This window comes from Bos mutus, chromosome 4 (genome assembly GCF_027580195.1).
Source record: "Bos mutus isolate GX-2022 chromosome 4, NWIPB_WYAK_1.1, whole genome shotgun sequence".
NCBI classification, from domain to species: Eukaryota; Metazoa; Chordata; class Mammalia; order Artiodactyla; family Bovidae; genus Bos; species Bos mutus.
The window spans coordinates 6361502-6383676 of NC_091620.1; the positions used below are offsets into that span (position 1 = coordinate 6361502).

Consider the following 22175-nt stretch of genomic DNA (forward strand, 5'->3'; position numbering starts at 1 on the left):
CAACTGAGTGAACTGAGCTGAACTGAGGCTTTAAGTTGGTAAGGACAGGAACCATATTTATTATGTTGATTATCATCTCTTCAGGCTAGCACAGTACGTGTCACAGCAGGTCCTGAGTGAATAAAGGATACCCCCTCCCCTCATCTGTGAGTCTGTATGTAATAGGTATACATAAGTGTGTGTGTGTGTGTGTGTGTGGCTATGGAGAGATATGTAAATATATAATCTCATAACATTGCTCTAGGGTCTTAAACACACAACATGAAGCAAGGACACTAAACCAGAAGCAAGGGAAGGAGTGTTTTTTTCTTTCTCTTCCCCAAATTACATCATGTGAGTTATAGATACATGAAAGGGTGAGTCTCATCCCTTTTGCTAGGCAGCAGCTTAAAGCTGAAAGGCCACCTGTCACTCAAGGCCAATTTACAACCTCAAAACAAGTAATTGCCGTGTTAACCTAGGAAGAAGCATGAGCCTTTCTGTCTTGTGGTATTTCCTCTAAAAAGCTGTAGAATCATATCCTATCAGAGAAGGCAATGGCAACCCACTCCAGTACTCTTGCCTGGAAAATCCCATGGACAGAGGGGCCTGGAAGGCTGCAGTCCATGCAGTCGCTAGGAGTCGGACACGACTGAGCGACTTCACTTTCGCTTTTCAGTTTCATGCATTGGAGAAGGAAATGGCATCCCAGGGACAGCGGAGCCTGGTGGGCTGCCATCTATGGGGTCGCACAGAGTCGGACACGACTGAAGCGACTTAGCAGCAGCAGCAGCAGCAGCATATCCTATAGATAAAAATTTGGATGAACATGATCCATATGAGAAATCCTGCATGTCTGTGATAAAGACTTTGACTTGGCGGCCTTGTTATTTAGTCCCTCAGTTGTGTCCGACTCTTTGTGACCCCATGAACTGCAGCACACCAGGCTTCCCTGTCCTTCACCATCTCCTGGAGCTTGCTCAAACTCATGTCTGTTGAGTCGATGATGCCATCCAACCATCTCGTCCTCTGTCATCCCCTTCTCCTCCTGCCTTCAGTCTTTCCCAGCATCAGTCTTTTCTGATGAGTCGACTCTTCAAAACAGGCAGCCAAAGTATTGGACTACACATCAGTCCTTCCAATGAGTATTCAGGACTGATTTCCTTTAGGGTTGACTGGTTTGATCTCCTTGCTCTCCAAGGGACTCTCAAGAGTCTTCTCCAACACCACAGTTCAAAAGCATCGATTCCTTGGTGCTCATTCTTCTTTTTGGTTCAACTCTCACATCCATACATAACTACTGGAAAAACTATAGCTTTGACCATACGAACCTGTGTTACAAAGTAACGTCGCTGCTTTTTAATATGCTGTCTAGGTTTGTCATACATTTTATTCAAGGAGCAAGCATTTTTTTACTTCATGGTTTGCGGTCACCATCTGCAATGATTCTGGAGCCCAAGAAAATAAAATCTGTCACTGTTTCCATTGTTTCCTCATCTACTTGCCATTTAGTGTTGGGACCGGATGGTATGATCTTAGCTTTTTGAATGCTGAGTTTTAAGCCAGCTTTTTCACTCTCCTCTTTCATCAAGAGGCTCTTTAGTTTCTCTTCACTTTCTGCCCTAAGGGTGGTGTCATTTGCATATCTGAGGTTATTGGTATTTCTCTTGGCATTCCTGATTCCAGCTTCTAATTCAGCTAGCCCAGCATTTTTCTTGATGTACTCTGCACACAAGATAAATAAGCAGGGTGACAATATACAGCCTTGACGTACTCCTTTCCTGATTTGGAACCAGTCTATTGTTCCATGTCCAGTTCTAACTGCTGCTTCTTGACCTGTATACAGGTTTCTCAGGAGGTAAGTAAGGTGGTCTGGTATTCCCATGTCTTTAAGAATTTTCTGCAGTTTGTTGTGATCCACGGTAAGGTGTACCTTCTTTGGCACTGACTTTCTTTGAGATTAGAATGAAAACTGACCTTTTCCAGTCCTGTGGCCACTTCTGAACTTTCCAAATTTGCTGGCATATTGAGTGCAGCTCTTTCACAGCATCATCTTTTAGGATTTGAGATAGCTCAATGGGAATTTCATCACCTCCACTAGCTTTGTTCGTAGTAATGCTTCCTAAGGCCGACTTGACTTCACACTCCAGGATGTCTGGCTCTAGGGTGAGTGATTATACCATAGTGGTTATCTTTGTCATGAAGATCTTTTTTGTAGAGTTCTTCTGTGTATTCTTGCCACCTCTTCTTAATATCATTTGCTTTTGTTAGGTCCATACTATTTCTGTCATTTATTGTCCTCATTTTTGCATGAAATGTTCCCTTCATGTCTCTAATTTTCTTGAAGAGAAAATTTGTTGTTATCCTTACCATGCATCACAACAAACTGGAAAATTCTTAAAGACATGGGAATACCAGACCACCTTACCTGCCTTGTGAGAAACCTGTATACAGGTCAAGAAGGAACAGTTAGAACTGGACGAGGGACAATGGACTGATTCCAAATTGGGAAAGGAGTTTGTCAAGGTTGTGTATTTCTTGAAGAAATCTCTTGTCTTTCCCGTTCTATTGTTTTCCTCTATTTGCATTGATCACTTAGGAAGGGTTTCTCATCTCTCCTTGCTATTCTTTGGAACTCTGCATTCAGATGGGGATATTTTTCCTTTTCTCCTTTGCCTTTTGCCTCTCTTCTCAGCTATTTGTAAGGCCTCCTCAGACAACCATTTTGCCTTTTTGCATTTCTTTTTCTTGATTATGGTCTTGAGCAGTGCCTTCTGTCACAAACCTCCGTCCATAGTTCTTCAGGCACTCTGGCTATCAGATCTAGTCCCTTGAATCTGTTTGTCACTTCCACTGTATAATTGTAAGGGATTTGATTTAGGTCATACCTGGATGGTGTAGTGGTTTTCCCTAGTTTCTTCAATTTAAGCCTGAATTTGGCAATAAGGAGTTCATGATCTGAGCCATAGTCAGCTCCTGGTCTTTTTTTTTCAGTCTGTATAGAGCTTCTCCATCTTCAGCTGCAAAGAATATAATCAATCTGATTTTGGTATTTTCCATCTGGTGATGTCCATGTGTAGAGTTGTCTCTTGTGTTGTTGGAAGAGGGTGTTTGCTATGACCAGTGTGTTCTCTAAGCCTTTACCCTACTTCATTTTGTACTCCAAGGCCAAACTTGCCCACTACTCCAGGTATCTCTTGACTTCCACATTTGCATTCCATTCCCATATGATGAAAAGAATATCTTTTTTGGGTGTTAGTTCTAGAAGGTCTTGTAGGTCTTCATAGAGCTTTTCAACTTCAGCTTCTTTAGCATCAGCAATCGGGGCATAGTCTTGGATTACTGTGATACTGAATGATTTGCCTTGGAAATGAACAGAAATCATTCTGTCATTTTTGAGATTGCACCCAACTACTGCATTTCAGACGGTTTTGTTGACTGAGAGCTACTCCATTTCTTCTAAGGGATTCTTGCCCACAGTAGTAGATATAATGATCATCTGAATAAATTTGCCCGTTCCAGTCTATTTTAGATCCACTAATTCCTAAAATTTCAATGTTCACTCTTGCCATCTCCTGTTTGACCACTTCCAATTTACGTTGATTCATGGTCGTACCATTCCAGGTTCCTATGCAATATTATTCTCCAGTGGACCACATTCTGTCAGACCTCTCCACCTAGACCCACAGCACATTAAAAAGCAGAGACATTACTTTGTGAACAAAGGTTTGTCTAGTCAAGGCTATGGTTTTTCCATTGGTCATGTATGGATGTGAGAGTTGGACTATAAAGAAAGCTGTGTGCCAAAAAATTGCTGCTTTTGAACTGTGGTGTTGGAGAAGACTCTTGAGAGTCCCTTGAATTGCAAAGAGATCCAACCAGTCCATCCTAAAGGACATCAGTCCTGGGTGTTCATTGGAGGGACTGATGTTGAAGCTGAAACTCCAATACTTTGGCCACCTGATGCAGAGAGCTGACTCATTTGAAAAGACCCTGATGCTGGGAAAGATTGAGGGCAGGAGGAGAAGGGGATGACAGAGGATGAGATGGTTGGATGGCATCACCGACTCAATGGACATGGGTTTGGGTGAACTCCGGGAGTTGGTGATGGACAAGGAGGCCTGGGGTTGCAAAGAGTTAGACACGACTGAGCGACTGAACTGAACTGAACTGATGCAATATTCCAAAGCCAAACTTGCACCAATAAAGGGTCACGGTCACTGTTTGGTGCTCTGCTGCCCCTCTGATCCACTACAGCTTTGTGAATCCCCATGAAACCATTACACCTGAGAAGAATGCTCAACAAATGGATGAGATGCACTGAAAACTGCAGCACTGGCATCGGTCAACAGAAAGGGCCCAATTCTCTGCAACAATGCCCAACCACATGTACAACCAACCAAAGTTGAATGAATTGGGCTACGAAGTTCTGCCTCATCTGCCATATTCACCTGACTCTTGCCAACCAACTACCACTTCTTGAAGCATCTTGACAACTTTTTGCAGGGAAAATGCTTCCACAACCAGAAGAGGCAGGAAATGCTTTCCAAGAGTTCGTCGAATCCCAAAGCATGGATTTTTATGCTAGAAGAATAAGCAAACTTATTTCTCATTGGGAAAGATGTGTTGATTATAATGGTTCCTATTTTGATTAATAAAGATGTGTTTGAGCTTAGTTATGATTTAAAATTCATGGCCTGAAACTACCAACCTAATAAAATACTCTGTGCACCAATCAGTCTCCAGCCTCTCTGCTGCCTTTGTGACCCCACTGAAATTCTGGCTCCTTCCCAGCAAGGTGGAACCATCTCCTTCTACACTGAGCCTGTCGGCAAATACAGCCCAGCTCTTAGGTCTTTGATAGCATGTTACTCTACACCCTGGACTCCTGTAACCTCTTCATGGTGCCTCTTTCCTTATCTTCGGGGCAGACATTTTTCAGAGGAAAGACGAGCATGATCATGAGTGTTCCAGTGCAGAACTTTAGAAGTTCAGCCTCTGCATTCATCCTGTCTAGTTTCAGAGCAAAGTGCTGCCTTCTCTGTAAGTTCAATCCGTTCTGCTTTGTTTTAGATTCCCCTCTGGTGGAGGGGCTGGGCTTTAATGAACCTTTCCCAGCTTTGTGTCCTAGCTCATTCCCTGCACCTCTACACTAGCTTCATGCAGAGGGGAGGGGCACAGTCGGCCTCCCTTTCATGCTGTCGACAGAATAAATACACAAAATGAGACTTGTGAGTGAAGTTTTATTTGGGGCAAAATGAGGACCATAGTTCAGAAGACAGCCTGTCAGATAGTTCTGAGGAACTGTTCCAAAGAGCTTGTCGGGGTCGGGGTGGGGGGGTAGTATATGTGTGATTTTGGTGAAGGAGGTGCATGAAATCGGACACATTTTGGCAGAAGGTTGCTACTGGTCACAAGGGCAGACATCTTTGTTAATGATTATAGTGATTTTCTAAGCTATGACGGGATGCAAGAAATTGAGCTCATAAAATCTTCTCCTGAACATATCAAACTGCCTAAAGCCTGTTCTGCCAGTTTTCCCAGAGCACAGAGGGCCTCCCTCATTCCTGGTCTCTGCCCTGAACTCCTTTCAGGGGTGTGGAAGGGTAGCTACTGCAGTGGCCGGTGACCTCATCCTTGTAGAGGCAGATAGCGGACGACAATTGTTAGCTGACTCTACCATCCAGACTCGTTTTACCCTAACCATTGAAGACTGCTATTCCTGTGTCTCTGAGATGCTTCTCTGGTGACAAAATCACGTCACCAAGAGTGACGTCACCAAGTCACCAAGTGGATCTCTTTGCTGTGCAACTAGAGGAATCAAAGAAAGCTTGGTCCTCGTTGGCTCACCTAGATTATTACAGTAGTGTCTTAACTGATTGATATCCCTTTAATCTTTCTCTCTTTTAAAGCTCTCTAGAGGCCTCTGCTCCCCAGCACAGAAGGGACAGTGGTAGGCCTAGCACTAGTGACTAGTCAGCCTGGATATACTGGCGAAGAGACACATACACTGGATATTGCAAGCCAGGTTTCTTGCTGTTGGAGATCTTATAACCATGGAAAAGGGGGAGGCTGGAAAGAGCCCTGAGGTGTTGGATTGGCATTGGAGGGAGTATGATGTAAGTGTACAGATCATATGCATAGTTCCCAGATCTTGCTCGTAAATACCATTCTCCAGTAAAAGGAACTAGGGATCTTTTGAGAAACAGTTGACTTCAGGGCTGAAGAAGTGAAAGTACTTCCATTGAGCCTGAAATACTTTGTTGTGCCAAAAAGTAAGGAAATTACCAAAGAATCAAGTGATGTCAAAGGACATATGGGAGGCAATGGGAAGGGTGCCCCTGATGAAATCTGGGTAATTTAGCAAACAGACGGGGAAACAGTGGAGACAGTGACAGACTTTATTTTGGGGGCTCCAAAATCACTGCAGATGGTGACTGCAGTCATGAAATTAAAAGTTGGTTACTCCTTGGAAGAAAAGTTATGACCAACATAGACAGCTTATTAAAAAGCAGAGACAAAGGCCAACAAAGGCCTGTCTAGTCAAAGCTATGGTTTTTCCAGTAGTCATATATGGATATGAGAGTTGGACTATAAAGAAAGCTGAGTGCAGAAGAATTGATGTTTTTGAACAGTGGTGTTGGAGAAGACTCGTGAGAGTCCCTTGGACTGCAAAGGAGATCCAACCAGTCCATCCTAAAGGAAATCAGTCCTGAATGTTCATTGCAAGCACCGATGCTGAAGCTGAAACTCCAAAACACTGGCCACCTGATATGAGAAACTGACTCATTTGAAGAGACCCTGATGCTGGGAAAGATTGAAGGCGGGAGGAGAAGGGGCTGACAGAGGGTGAGATGATTGGATGTCATCCCTGACTCAATGGACATGAGTTTGAATAAACTCTGGGAGTTGGTGATGGACAGGGAGGCCTGGCATGCTGCAGTCCATGGCATCGCAAAGACTTGGACATGACTGAGTGACTGAACTGAACTGAATTTGAGCAGCAAAGTCAAGAATGATGTTGACAGATTACCATCCAGTGAGTAAAACAGGAACCCATGAGTCCATACCAAGGTAGGTAGACAAGTGAGTGTTGAATATGTAGAAATAAATAATTGGGAGTGATGGAAACGGAAAAAATCACCATTTAGCAGGCATCATGGGGCTGCAGTCAGTTATTAGTGGAGGCTAAGGATGGTAGGTGGAGGCCTTAATACCTGTCACAAGGTACTCTTCAATCTCAAAGGGAAAAACTGGCAGATGTGACCTAGTTGGGGTTGGGGGCCAGGGTGAAATTTTGCGTCCTGACTCCACAAGTGGAGAGGAGCAGAGCAGCATGCCTGGGGCATTTCTGCCAGAAAGCTTGGTCCAAGTGTGGCCTGGGAGCTCATCAGACAGATGGGGTGTTCAGGTGCCCTTTTTTCTACTGAGAAACTGTAATTATCTCAGATCCCAGGAGACTGAAGAGACACAACTCCTTGCAGTGTATGCTCCAGAGTGGGATCTGGGCCACAAAGGAAATACCCTGGGGACAGTCTGTGGATTAGATAGAGTTGTTTCAGTCTTTACTTCTTGAGTGAGAGTGCTGTAGAGGAGAGGCTGTCCTTATTTTGGGGAAATAGGTACTGGAGTATTTCAGGGTGATGAGTAATCATATCTGAAAGCCTTTGTTAGATAACTCAGAAAAAGACTAATAATAATAGGTAAGCTCAGCTGGTAGACCAGCTGGTAAAGAATCTGCCTGCAATTCAGGAGACCCTGGTTCGATTCCTGGGTTTGGAAGTTCCCCTGGAGATTGGATAGGCTATCCATTTCAGAACTCTTGGGCTTCCCTTGTGGCTCAGATGGTAAAGAATCCCCCCGCAATGCGGGAGACCTGGGTTCTATCCCTGAGTCGAGAAGACCCCCTGGAGGAGGGCATGGCAACCCACTCCAGTATTCTTGCCTGGAGAATCCCCATGGACAGAGGAGCCTGTTGGGCTACAGTCCATGGCGTCGCAAAGAGTCAGACGTGACTAAGCGACTAAGCACAAGCGTGTGTGTGTGTGTGTGTGTGTGTGTGTGTGTGTAGAGAGATGCTTGCTAAATGAGAGATGGGGTCAGGCGAGGGGAGCACATGCTGTTGAGGCTCACAGTGGGGATCTGGTGGTGGAGACTTTTGTGTTCAAATGTTTTCTCCAAATTTGAAGTTAGTTCAAAAATTATTTTTGAAAGTCCCTATTTCTATCAAATGGCCAATTTAAAGTGCAAGTTTGATTGAATCTCTCCCCTGCTTATAAACTGTTCCCTTTTCTTCTCCTGTGAAGTTAAAGACCTTCTGCAAGCAAGCAGAGCTCTTCACAGTCTGACCTGTGTCTCGCCTCACCCAGGGTCTGCTCCCTGCACCGTCACATTGCTCCCCACTTGCTCTCGCCAGACCTCACTGTTGTCTGTCTCTCCAAGCCTTTGCACCTGCACCACTGTTCTCTGTGTCTGGACTTTTTCCTTCTGTCTCTATGCAAAACTGCCATGCATCTTTCAAAACCCGATTTGTATGTCTCCACTTCTGAGAAGCCTTTTGTTGTAGTGAGTTAATCTTGTCTATACTTTACGCTTGTCTCCATGATGAAACTTATCCACCGAATACAGCTCAACCCTCAGGAGCCCCGAGGAAGCTCTGTGCCTGTGAGGGGAGCCCTGGTGTTCATGGGGAAGTCTGAATTAGGCAGTACACTTGAGAACCCCCAACTGAAGCCATGTATCAAGTCACAGCCATCTTTCAGTGTTTACCAGTAATGAAGATGCGCTTGCATGATCTCTCTGGGCCCTCTGCTCAGGTCCAGGAAGGCAAGTGAAGTGCTAGCTGAGTCCTCTTGGAGGGCCTCACCTGAGATCCTCTCCAAGTTCACTGAGGCTCTAGGACGCAGGTCCTGATTTGTGGGGCTGACAGTCAGGGCTCTCCCTGGGCTCCCTCCATGTTTCCCCTCCCCGTGTCACAGCTCACTTTATCTTCTCAGGACAGCAGAAGTGTCTCTCTGAAGTGTCACCTCCTTTGCTGTTATGTCCACTCAGGGCAATCTCCTTTTTGACTTACTTGATTAAGGAGCCGTGGCTGTGCGGGCACAGGAGGGCCTAGAGGAGCTATCCCACGTTGAAGGTCAGAACGGGAGGCGGTGAGGAGATAACCCTCATCCAAGGTAAGGAGCAATGGCTGCATTTTGCTGGAGCAGCCGTGAAGAGATTCCCCATGTCCAAGGTAAGAGAGGGCAGACACACTGAAACCATACTCACAGAAAACTAGTCAATCTAATCACACTAGGACCACAGCCTTGTCTAACTCAATGAAACTAAGCCATGTCCATGGGGCAACCCAAGATGGGCAGGTCATAGTGGAGAGATCTGACAGAATGTGGTCCACTGGAGAAGGGAGTGGCAAAACACTTCAGTATTCTTGCCTTGAGAACCCCACGAACAGTACGAAAAGGCAAAATGATAGGATACTTAAAGAGGAACTCCCCAGGTCAGTAGGTGCCCAATATGCTACTGGAGATCAGTGGAGAAATAACTCCAGAAAGAATGAAGGGATGGACCAAAGCAAAAACAATACCCAGCTGTGGATGTGACTGGTGATAGAAGCAAGGTCCAATGCTGTAAAGAGCAATATTGCATAGGAACCTGGAATGTCAGGTCCATGAATCAAGGCAAATTGGAAGTGGTCAAACAAGAGATGGCAAGAGTGAACATCGACATTCTAGGAACCAGCAAACTAAAATGGACTGGAATGGGTGACTTTAACTCAGATGACCATTATATCTACTATTGCGGGCAGGAATCCCTCAGAAGAAATGGAGTAGCCATCATGGTCAACAAGAGTCCGAAATGCAGTACTTGGATGCAATCTCAAAAACGACAGAATGATCTCTGTTCGTTTCCAAGGCAAACCATTCAATATCATAGTAATCCAAGTCTATGCCCCAACCAGTAACGCTGAAGAAGCTGAAGTTGAATGGTTCTATGAAGACCTACAAGACCTTTTAGAACCAACACCCAAAAAAGATGTCCTTTTCATTATAGGGGACTGGAATGCAAAAGTAGGAAGTCAAGAAACACCTGGAGTAAGAGGCAAATTTGGCCTTGGAATACGGAATGAAGCAGGGCAAAGACTAATAGAGTTTTGCCAAGAAAATGCACTGATCATAACAAACACCCTCTTCCAACAACACAAGAGAAGACTCTACACATGGACATCACCAGATGGTCAACACTGAAATCAGATTGATTATATTCTTTGCAGCCAAAGATGGAGAAGCTCTATACAGTCAGCAAAAACAAGACCGGGAGCTGACTGTGGCTCAGACCATGAACTCCTTATTGCCAAATTCAGACTTAAATTGAAGAAAGTAGGGAAAACCACTAGGTCATACAGGTATGACCTAAATCAAATCCCTTATGATTATACAGTGGAAGTGAGAAATAGATTTAAGGGCCTAGATCTGATAGATAGAGTGCCTGATGAACTATAGAATGAGGTTCGTGACATTGTACAGGAGACAGGGATCAAGACCATCCCCGTGGAAAAGAAATGCAAAAAAGCAAAATGGCTGTCTGGGGAGGCCTTAAAAATAGCTGCGAAAAGAAGAGAAGTGAAAAGCAAAGGAGCAAAGGAAAGAGATAAGCATCTGAATGCAGAGTTCCAAAGAATAGCAAGAAGAGACAAGAAAGCCTTCTTCAGCGATCAATGCAAAGAAATAGAGGAAAACAACAGAATGGGAAAGACTAGAGATTTCTTCAAGAAAATTAGAGATACCAAGGGAACATTTCATGCAAAGATGGGCTCGATAAAGGACAGAAATGGTATGGACCTAACAGAAGCAGAATATATTAAGAAGAGATGGCAAGAATACACAGAAGAACTGTACAAAAAGATCTTCATGACCAAGTTAATCACGATGGTGTGATCACTCACCTAGAGCCAGACATCCTGGAATGTGAAGTCAAGTGGGCCTTAGAAAACATCACTACGAACAAAGCTAGTGGAGGTGATGGAATTCCAGTTGAGCTCTTTCAAATCCTGAAAGATGACGCCGTGAAAGTGCTGCACTCAATATGCCAGCAAATTTGGAAAACTCAGCAGTGGCCACAGGAATGGAAAAGGTCAGTTTTCATTCCAATCCCAAAGAAAGACAATGTCAAAGAATGCTCAAACTACTGCACAATTGCACTCATCTCACATGCTAGTAAAGTAATGCTCAAAATTCTCCAAGCCAGGCTTCAGCAATATGTGAACCGTGAACTTCCTAATGTTCAAGCTGGTTTTAGAAAAGGCAGAGGAACCAGAGATCAAATTGCCAACATCCGCTGGATCGTGGAAAAAGCAAGAGAGTTCCAGAAAAACATCTATTTCTCCTTTATTGACTATGCCCAAGCTTTTGACTGTTTGGATCACAATAAACTGTGGAAAATTCTGAAAGAGATGGGAATACCAGGCCACCTGACCTGCCTCTTGAGAAATTTGTATGCAGGTCAGGAAGCAACAGTTAGAACTGGACATGGAACAACAGCCTGGTTCCAAATAGGAAAAGGAGTACATCAAGGCTGTGTATTGTCACCCTGCTTATTTAACTTATATGCAGAGTACATCATGAGAAATGCTGGACTGGAAGGAACACCAGCTGGAATCAAGATTTCTGGGAGAAATATCAATAACTTCAGATATGCAGATGACACCACCCTTATGGCAGAAAGTGAAGAGGAACTAAAAAGCCTCTTGATGAAAGTGAAAGAGGAGAGTGAAAAAGTTGGCTTAAAGCTCAACATTCAGAAAACGAAGATCATGGTATCTGGTCCCATCATTTCATGGGAAATAGATGGGGAAAGAGTGGAAACAGTGTCAGAGTTTATTTTTTGGGGCTCCAAAATCACTGCAGATGGTGACTGCAGCCATGAAATTGAAAGACGCTTACTCCTTGGAAGAAAAGTTATGACCAACCTAGATAGCATATTCAAAAGCAGAGACACTACTTTGCCAACAAAGTTTTGTCTAGTCAAGGCTATGGTTTTTCCTGTGGCCTTGTATGGATGTGAGAGTTGGACTGTGAAGAAGGCTGAGCGCCGAAGAATTGATGCTTTTGATCTGTGGTGTTGGAGAAGACTCTTGAGAGTCCCTTGGACTGCAAGGAGATCCAACCAGTCCATTCTGAAGGAGATCAGCCCTGGGATTTCTTTGGAAGTAATGATGCTAAAGCTGAAACTCCAGTACTTTGGCCACCTCATGCGAAGTGTTGACTCATTGGAAAAGACTCTGATGCTGGGAGGGATTGGGGGCAGGAGGAGAAGGGGACGACGGAGGATGAGATGGCTGGATGGCATCACCGACGTGATGGACGTGAGTCTGGGTGAACTCCGGAAGTTGGTGCTGGACAGGGAGGCCTGGCGTGCTGCCATTCATGGGGTCGCAAAGAGTCGGACACGAATGAGCAACTGAACTGAACTGAACTGATTAGTAAGCTAGTCCTCGGTGTGAAATCCCATCACATTCTCAAGGAGAAGGGACTGTGGAGTTGGGGTACATTTAGGGTTCTGCCACTATGGTCTCTTTGTGGACTGAGAGAAGAAAGGGGTGCTGATGGGCCATCTGAAATTGCAAAAGGGGCTGCAATTATGGTTTCAGATCGTTGCTGCTGTTCAGTTGTGCCAACTCTCTGTGAGTCCTCGGACTGTAGCCCGCCAGGCTCCTTTCTCCATGGGCTTGTCCAGGCAAGAATGCTGGAGTGGTTTGCCATTTCCTTCTCCAGGGATCTTCCCAGACAATGGATAGAACCTGGGTCTCCTGGATTGGCAGGCAGATCCTTTACCACTGAGCAGCATGGCAGCCTGGTTTTCCATGGTAGCAGATGATTTATGAATTTACAAAGGAAGGCTATAATTTTGGTACTGCACCCATTTTTATTTCTAAATGCTTATAGTTTAAGCATTAGTCTGTAAGAGCAATAGTACCCTGCAAAAGGAAATGGCAACCCACTCCAATATTTTTGCCTGGAAAATCCCATGGACAGAGGTGCCTGGCGGGCTACAGTCCATGGGGTCGCAAAAGAGTCACAGGACTTAGCAACTAAACAACAATAACAGAGCCTCAGTTCAGTTCAGTCACTCAGTCATGTCCGACTCTTTGTGATCCCATGGACTGCAGCACACCAGGCTTCCCTGTCCATCACCAACTCCTGTAGCTTGCTCAAACTCCATCGAGTTTGAGTGTCCATTGAGTCGATGATGCTCGTGGTGCTCATTCTCCAGGGTATCTGACCTTGCAATTACAAAAGTCCATCACAGTGACAAAGATGGATGGAAAGGCTACAAGCCTTCTTTCTTGTCCAAGACACAAGTGCTGCCATCACTAAGTCTCCGGGGCTCAGAGAGGTAGGTAAGAATTAGTAGGTGGAAGGATGCACTTTACAGAGCCCAGAGTGCAAAACGTGAATTGGGAGACAGCAGTCAGGGATGTCCAAACTGCTCTGATAATCCTTGCATAGCCTCAGCCCTGATCCTCAGCCTGTGGGGTTTGACTTTTGCTGCTGGCCACTCTGCTTCCTGGCGTGCTGCAGTCCACGGGATTGCAAAGGGTTGGACTTGACTCGGCGACTGAACAACAACTTTCCTTCCTGCAGTGAGGCTGCCTCTCTCATTAATTTCCAGGTTGGAAAAAAAAATGAAATCAAAATTTCCAGTCAAATAAACTAGATTGAACCAAAAAAAAAAAAAAAAAAGAGCAACAATAATAAAAATGTCAATAACTTACATTTATTGACTGCTCAGCTTTGCAGGTACAGATGCTCAGTACTTTATAGAATTACTCATTCAGCCCTCGTGATCCCTGCAGAGTAGGTGCCCTGTGATCCCGCTTCGACGCAGGTGGTAAAACACCCTGCTGGTGACCTGAGCTCAGACTTCTGACCAGCCCTTAGTTAACACCGCAGGCAAGTTTCACATCCACACACCTCAGTGACAGTATTGTGATGTGACTTCTGTAACAAAGTTATTAATGTGGGAAAAATTTTTTTGTTTTTACCACAACCTGCCAGAGCGAACATACATCCCTATTTTTATATATGTTTTGGCTGCTCTGAGTGGCAGGAAGGATCTTAGCTCCCACACCCCCTACAGTTGAAGCTCTGAGCCTTAACCAATGGGCTGCCAGAGGAGCCCAGAACATACATTTTTAAATTACAGGGACGAGGATATGGGGGACTGAGGCAGAAGAATCAGAGAGAGATGGAGCAGAGGAGGCACTGGGGGAAGCAGAGGTGTTGCAGATCCAGGCAGAGAAGCAGCCTGTATGAAGGCCGCCAAGCTACCACCCAGTTTCTGGGTGTCAGGAGTTCTCCACCGGCCCAGTCTTCAGCGCAGCTTTCTCTTCCCATGTTAAGGACTGATCACTGCCTAATCTAATGCTTTATCTTTATATCAAACCTTCCAAGGCCCTGGACAAATTGTTCCCCTCCCCCCCAGTCTCATCTCCTGCCATCCACCCATGGCATGTCCCCTGCCCCTACTCACACACCCTATGCTCCAGACCTGCACTGCCCGGAGTGAAAGCCACTGGCCACCTGGGGCTGTGAGCCCAGGAAAAGGGGCCAGTCTGAACCGAGGTGTGCTGTCAGTATAAAAAACACTCTGGACTTCAAAGACAGTATAAAAAAAGTATAAAACAACACAATATTTGAAACATATTTTCTGTGACAAAATGATAACATTGGTATATACTTGGTTAAATACTATATTTGATTTCATCTGTTTTTCACTTTGTAAAATGTGGCTACTAGATAATTTATAATGACTCTGTGGCTCGTATTATATTTCTATTGGGCAGCTCTGCTATAGACAAGTTATTACATTTCCTAAACCCTCCAGACCCTTCCCTCCCTTCCGGTGCCCTTGCCCCCACGTTTGTTCTTGCCTAAGGTGTTCTCTGTGCGTCTCTGCCTGTAGGTTGTTTGTGCTTCAGGGTCCACCTGAAAGGAGGCCCTTCCCAAACTCGTTCCTTTCCTGCAGGCAGACTTTGTCACCTCCTCAGTCACTGCGTTTTTATGAGTCGCTCTTACGCTTTCATGTTGTTTAATTACTGTTTGCAGTTATGAGAAGCTGGAGGTCCAGGCGGCGTTTCTTAGAAACACTTCTTTACTTGGTTTGCCAGGTCTGAATCGTGGTGTGCAGGATCTTTGATCTTGGTGTTCCACGTGGGGTCTGGGTCCCTGGGGGAAACCAGGCCCCCTGCACTGGGAGTGCAGTCTTAGCCTCTGGACCACCAGGGATGTCTCCCAGGCAGTGTTTTATTCATCTGTCTTCAGCATTGAGTTCCCACGTCATCAAATAGAGAGTCATCTAGTGAATACAGTGATAGAAGAACTATCACAAGATAAAATGTGATTGGCAAATGAATTGTTTAGAAAAGAATTCTTCTAAGAGGTCCAAGGAGAGAAAAACTGTTTTAACTTCCTCTATGGATATTTATTTGGCACATATGGTGGGGACGGTGAGAGAGGGGAAATAGCACTTGCAAAGACCTGTGAATATGGTGCATCTGGGGAACCCTAAGTCAGTCTGCTTGGTGACAAAGAGTGCAAGTGGGTGAGAGCCAGATGGAGTCGGAAGCAGGGCGTTGAAGTGTGTCACTTGTTGGATTGCTGGCTGTAGTGGACGATGGATTGGTCAGGCTGGAGAGGGAAAAGACGGAGAAGAGAAGTTAAGACACAATGATCCTGACAGGAGTGTATGGCTACTCTCAGGAGGAGAGAGAGGAGTTCCAGGGCCAGGCCCAGGGCATTCATGCAGTTGGTGTGTCCATGACTTCATCTAACAATGTAGCTGACCGCCTTATCCTCAAGGCTGAAGCCTTTCCAGTATCAGCTGTTTCCCCAGCTGACAAAGACTGACCCAGTGGTTAAGAGAATTAACTGCTGTCAGATCATCCACCAGCCTAGCTTTGAGCTCAGGCAACTAAATTAATCTTTCTGGCCCTCAGGCTCATCCCCTGAAAAACAGTAACATGCCTGTCTCACAGGAACAGTAGGCGAATTAAATGAATTACCAAGGGAAAAATGTCAAGTTTGCTGCCTCCCTTGGAGCAGTCCCTAAGTAAATCATAGCTGTCACTGAAATTACCTTTCCTATTCTTGTTTCCTGTTTGGTTCTTCCTAAATGCTGTAGTGAAAATGAAAAAGGTAGTACTGCAAAGTTCAAAACCAGAGAAGAATTAAATATAAAAGGCCGATTGGATCTGATGATACTAACTCCTCTGAGGCAAGCAGCCAAGAAAATGGCTTTTAATCCGGAGGGAAGTAGATCCATAAACCATAACAGTTTGTGACTCAAAACACAACATCTGCAAAACTGCATATCTACAGCAAAACCATGACATCAAAAGTTGTTCAGTTGCTAAGTCACGTCCAATTCTTTATAATCCCAAGACGAGCACACCAGGCCTTCCTGTCCTTCACTCTCTCTCAGAGTTCGCTCAAATTCAAGTCCATGGAGTCGGTGTTGCCATCCAACCATCTCATCCTCTGCCACACTCTTCTTTTGCCTTCAATCTTTCCCAGCATCAGGGTCTTTTCCAGTGAGCTGGCTCTTCCCATCAGGTGGCCAAAGTACTGGAGCTTCAGCCTCAGTCCTTTCAATGTAGTCAGGGTTGATTTCTTTAAGATTGACTGGTTTGATCTCCTTGAAGTCCAAGGGACCCTCAAGAGTCTTCTCCGACACCACAGTTCAAAAACATCAATTATTTGGTGTTCAGCCTTCTTTATGGTCCCTTCATGGACCACAGCCTTGTCCTGGGGAAGGGGCTTAGACAATTCAACGAAATTATAAGCCATGCTGTGCAAGGCCACCCAAAATGGATGGGCCATAGTAAAAGGTTCTAACAACACAAGACACGGTCCACCGGAGGAGGGAATGGCAAACCGCTCCAGTATTCTTGTCCTGAGAACCCCGTGAACAGTGTGCAAAGGAAAAAAGACATCAAAAGTACAGACCCCCTAATAACACGCTCACGGATGCGCTCCTTAGCACAAGATTTGAGCCCTCTCTCTCTCTCTACCGGTAAGTTAAATCTTTTCTAAGTAACACTGGCAGGCTAAACTGACGCGAAACACTTGGCAGAATCAGAGCTAAATGTCAGTTACAATGCGCATCACGGGAGTAGGACCCATCCCTCTCTAGTCTTGCATGCTTAAGGTTGGCTTTTGTGTTAACCTTAAAATAGTTGTGATAAAATATTATAAACGTGAGATGCAGACTAGCGCCTTAATATCTCAGTCCCCTTCTCTCCCGTTTTGTGTAAAAGTTGAAATTTTCAACAATTACTTTTTCAGACACTTCGTGATTCCTACCAATCCCGCACGGAGTCAAACGGCAACCACGGGCAGAGGAACTCGAGCAGTGCGCGCCTCCGCGGAAGGAGAGCGCCCTCCGCCGCCCGCCCGGACAGAGGCTGGGTTCCGCTCCGCTTCAAAAGGCGGTTTGCCCGTTTCCCTGCAGCAGCTCCCGTTCTGCCCGGCTGCTTCCCCGCCCAGAGAGCCGCCGGGCCGAGCTCCGGCCGCGCCCTGCCCTGCTCCGCACCCTTTTCCCCTCGGTCCCACGGGAATCCCGGCCCAGCAGTAGCTCTGGGCTTCTCGGGCCTGCCGATCGGTTGCTAGGAGATAGGAGGGCGCAGGCGCGCTGGGGCGGCCGCGGGGCACGCCGGGCCGGCGGTCGCTCGGTGCTCTACTGCCCAGGCTGTCGGTTGCTAGGAGGAAGGGTGGCGCAAGCGCGTTAGGAGAGGCCGCGCCGCGGCGCCGTCTACCAGTTGCTAGGAGGAGGAGAAGCGCAGGCGCGCTGGGGGCGGCCGAGGGGCAGGCCGGGCCGGCGGTCGCTCGGTGCTCGGCTACTCCGCCTGCAGGTTGCTAGGAGGCGGGACGCCGGTTGGGGGCGCGGGAGGCCGAGCGTCTCTTCTCTGGCCTGACCGGCCGGAGGGCAACGCGGCCTCCGGGGCCTGCGCGCAGCGATGGAGCCCGGCAAGGTGGGTGCGGACACCAAGCGGGCAAGCCCGTGTTCGCCGGGGCCGCCTCCTCCTCGGGGCGGGAGGCGCCCCGGGGCCGCGCTGTGGGACCTTAGGAAACCTACCGACGTGTCTTACTTCCCAACGGATACATCGGGGCAGTACGAGTAGGGCTGGATGAGGTTCTAAACGTTAAAGTGCTCAGTAACTAACGCAGTAACTGAGCTGTCTCGTTCTGCTTGTCTGTGGATTCCCGTAAAAGATGAGGACTGACTTTGCATGCATTTGCCTCCCTTTTTTTGTCTTCTGTCATTCACTTTTATAGTGTTAGTAATATCGATTAGGAGTTAGAGCATCAACTTCCTGACTTCTGTCGTTTTCTGCACCGGTTCTTTACATTTTAATAAGTTATTCTGTCACTTGTTTTCTCTGATTTGTTTATAGGAAGTTTTAAAAGTTGTGTTAACCAAAATTGTAGAAAAGGAGACTTGATTGAGGTTAAAAGGTGTTTATTTGGCGTATGTTACGACTGCAGCTTGGAGATACAGATGCAAACTCTTGAACTGTGTTCCCCGGTTGCACAATGGGGGAGGCTTATAAAGGCAAGAATTTACAATGTTACTTTTAGCTGCTTGAGTTGTTTGTCAAGAATTGTCACTGGAGCTGGGAGGAGATCAGGGCTTGCTTGGGGTCCTTGCAGCTGCTAGGTGCTGTTCTGATCGCTGGTGGTGATCTTGGGTGTGGTGAGACAGTTCAGTTTCTCAGTGCTGTGGGGTAGTGTCTGAGACCGGATCCTCAGTGCTCACCCTTTTTGTTTGCCTGAACTGGGGTCACTTCATTATAACATCTGTTTGTCGTCAGTTGTCATATAAGCAGAGTTCACGCAGAGTTCACTGCAGAGCTAAGTTGTGTGCTTGGACCAAGGGAGAGAGTGCAGTCGTGCTGCTCAAAGAGCCATGTGGGCATGTATATACCTAAATATATGTAAGTAGCACGGGTTGGTTTGTATAAGTTACATTTGCATAAGGAGGTTGGAGGTTCTGCTGTTTAGGCATCTCTTCTGGAGTTTTCCTTTGTCCTCAGGCTGCGATTTATTCCTCTCAAGGGGGAAAACACTGCCTCCCTACCTGGAGCCTCAGTTTTAATTTATTTGCCTTTATCTGCCTCACAGGATGGGACCCTGGCGGAGCAGAGGGCAGGAGGCAGGGGCTCCTGGTCTGAAGCACAGTGGCCAAGCCTATGTAGGGTGATGCCTGGGGTTGTGATGGGCATGAGGAGCTCTGTATCATTTTACAGTTTAAAGAATTTAAAGGAGAAATTTAAAAAGGAAAGGAAGAAAAGCTTCAGGATGAAGTAAGGCCCGAAGCCAGGTTTTTGTTGGTGAAAATGTAAGAGGCAGCTAGAAAATCCTGGGGTCCCTGTTGATCTGTTGCCTTGTTCTTTTTTTTCTTTTTTTAAATTTTATTGGCGTACGTAATATAATTACAACCATTAAGAGCCCTGATCCAGTGGGTTTCCCACATTGGATCACATTCCTGCGGATGCCTCCGTGGGTAGGGGTCTTGGACTCCACTGCCTGCTCCACCAGCAGCACACTGTCGGCTTTGGGCCATTTGTTTGGAAACGATCATGTGTTAAGCCTCTCTTAAGAGCAGTTAACTTGAGAGAGAATGTTTTACAGTTTAGCAGCTGCAGGTTGTAGCAATGCTAACTGTTGCTCACCATCCTCACCATGTCTTACTGTGCACTCCTTTTGTAAAATCGACCAATTTATCAGAAAAGAGTGCGTGTTCCACTGAGAGCAGAGAATGATGCCCTTTCTGCTTAGTACTCTGGCAGATTCTTGACCTTGTTGCTTTTTATTTATTTCTCCTTGGAGTGTTATGAGCTGTTGTGAATTTTCCCCCTGCTTTCTTCATTTACACATCACCAGGATGATTTTTGGTGGCTGGTCCATGAATGTGTTTTTGTTTTTTATTTGCACTCCATTTGCTTTAAATTCGAAACACACCAGGTCCTCCTGTATTTATGCTCTTAAGGCAGAGTTTCTCAAAGGCAAATGATGTAGTTGGTATAGGTTTATCTTGTTCTCTATAGGAAACCATCCTTGACTCGTATCTGTCGTCACCCAGGGCTCACAGCTGGGCCCTGTGTTGTGGACTTGTTGCTGTCAGCACCTGAAGAGGCATCTGCCCAGCAAACCTCCCACTGAGGGGCCCACTGTGGGTCTGCCTGGGGAGGTGGGGCTGGGTGTCTGCACTGGGCCTGAGCCTCGGAGCAGCAGGAATACAGGGTAGCCTGTGATTGTTTATGGGTAACTTAAAAAAAATCTGTTTATGATATCTTTTATTCTTACAGACAGACAATAATGTCTGGCATACCAAGGATTGCCATTGACTAAAATGGTCTAATGAAAAAGCAGCTCACTGGAGCATAAAAAACTAGATGTTTTAAACTCTAAAATTAAATTCTAACTCTATACTTTTCTTTTTAGAGAAGAACCAAAGATGATACTTGGAAAGCAGATGACCTCCGAAAACACCTTTGGGTAGTATATTTTAAAGATTTGGGGAAAAAAATTTTGAGGTTGGGTCTGTGTGGACCCTGGATGGTAATCTTGGATAGTGTTACCTGGTTCTCAGCTCTGCATGGCTTTGCTTACATATGGCTCATTTCAGAGGCGTTTTGACGCAGAGATAAAGCCACGTGGTTAGTTGCTCAGGAACCGTCCTGGCTGCAGTTTTCTGGCCTATTTCAGCCCAGCATCCCACCAGTGGGGTTCCTGTTGGGGTTCATAACTGGGGCCTTGTGTGTGTGTGTGTGTGTGTGGTGTGTGTGTGTGGTCTGTGTGTGTGTGTGTGTGGTGTGTGTGTGTATATGTATATGTGAGGAGCTGAAGGGTTGCAATCAAGACCTCCTGAGAAGGGACTTCCTGGTGATCCAGCGGTTAAGACTCCACGCTTCCACTGCAGGGGGCATGTGTTCCATCGCTGGTCGGAAACTGAGATCTCGATGCTGCGAGGTCAGTCAGTTCAATCGCTCAGTTGTGTCCGACTCTCTGCAACCCCATGAATTGCAGCATTCCAGGCCTCCCTGTCCATCACCAACTCCCAGAGTTCACCCAAATTCATGTCCATCGGGTCGGTGATGCCATCCAGCCATCTTATCCTCTGTCGTCCCCTTCTCCTCCTGCCCCCAATCCCTCCCAGCATCAGAGTCTTTTCCAGTGAGTCAACTCTTTGCATGAGGTGGCCAAAGTGCTGGAGCTTCAGCTTTAGCATCATTCCTTCCAATGAACTCCCAGGACTGATCTCCTTTAGAATGGACTGGTTGGATCTCCGAGGTCACACACACAAAACACCTCCTGAGAGTTTATGGCGATGGTCCTTGTTCTCTGAGGGGGACCCCAGCGGCCAGTGTCCTGAGGCTTTCGGGCACGGCCTCAAGCTCCCTTCCTTTCTTTCGGATTCACGGGGCCATGCAGGTTTGACTGGCCGGCACCCTCTGATGTTCCTGGAGGTGAGCACCTGGCAGGTCACGGGGCTGCAGAGCTGACTGCAGGCGTGCAGGGAGCCACGACCGTTTAAGCCAGTGCTGCCTAGGGCCCTTCGGTGGGTGTGACCCCGGGGTGCAGACCCCCGCTCTTCTTCCCTCGTGTAGGCGGCTCAGTCCTCTGGTCCCAAGGAGGAGAAGCAGCACAGAGACCGGAAACCGCTGCGAGAGTCGGAAGCGGACCTGGCAGACGGCAAAGAGCACCGATCCAGGGACCCCGATCGCGAGGCCAAGCACAGAGAGCGGGCCGCCGAGCGGGACGGCCACGCCGCGCGGGAGCATCCCCGCGGGGACAGGGAGCGGGACCGGCGGAAGGAGAGGCGCCGGGAGCTGGACGCGGAGAGGCCGCACGGCCGGGGGAAGGAGCGCGAGAGGGACCAGGAGCACCGGGCGCGCCGCGAGGAGCTGAGGCAGGCGGCCGCGCACCACAACCTGCTGGCCCGGGACCGAGACCGCGACCGGAACCGGGACCAGGACAGGCCGGAGCGCAGGCGGGCAGGTCTGTGTGTCCCTGGAGGCGACCCCGCCCCCTGGTCTTCTCCTGTGTGTTTTTCTAAAGGCTGACTGTGGGGTCAGAGCCCCTGCGGTGCGCCTGTGTGCGCACTTGGCACTGTTTTCTTTTGGCAATCCACTC

At 46.9% G+C, this 22175-nt stretch overlaps 1 protein-coding gene across 1 annotated transcript in view; it reads left to right on the top strand.

Annotated features, from left to right (window-relative positions):
• Positions 1 to 17853: 17853 nt before the first annotated feature.
• DYNC2I1 (dynein 2 intermediate chain 1) overlaps positions 17854 to 22175 on the top strand; it is a 48994-nt gene continuing 44672 nt past the window's right edge. Inside the window, 3 exon segments of the mRNA XM_070369010.1 lie at positions 17854 to 18010; positions 20484 to 20537; positions 21650 to 22040. Coding sequence (XP_070225111.1) covers positions 17996 to 18010; positions 20484 to 20537; positions 21650 to 22040 — 460 coding nt within the window. The 5' untranslated portion in view covers positions 17854 to 17995.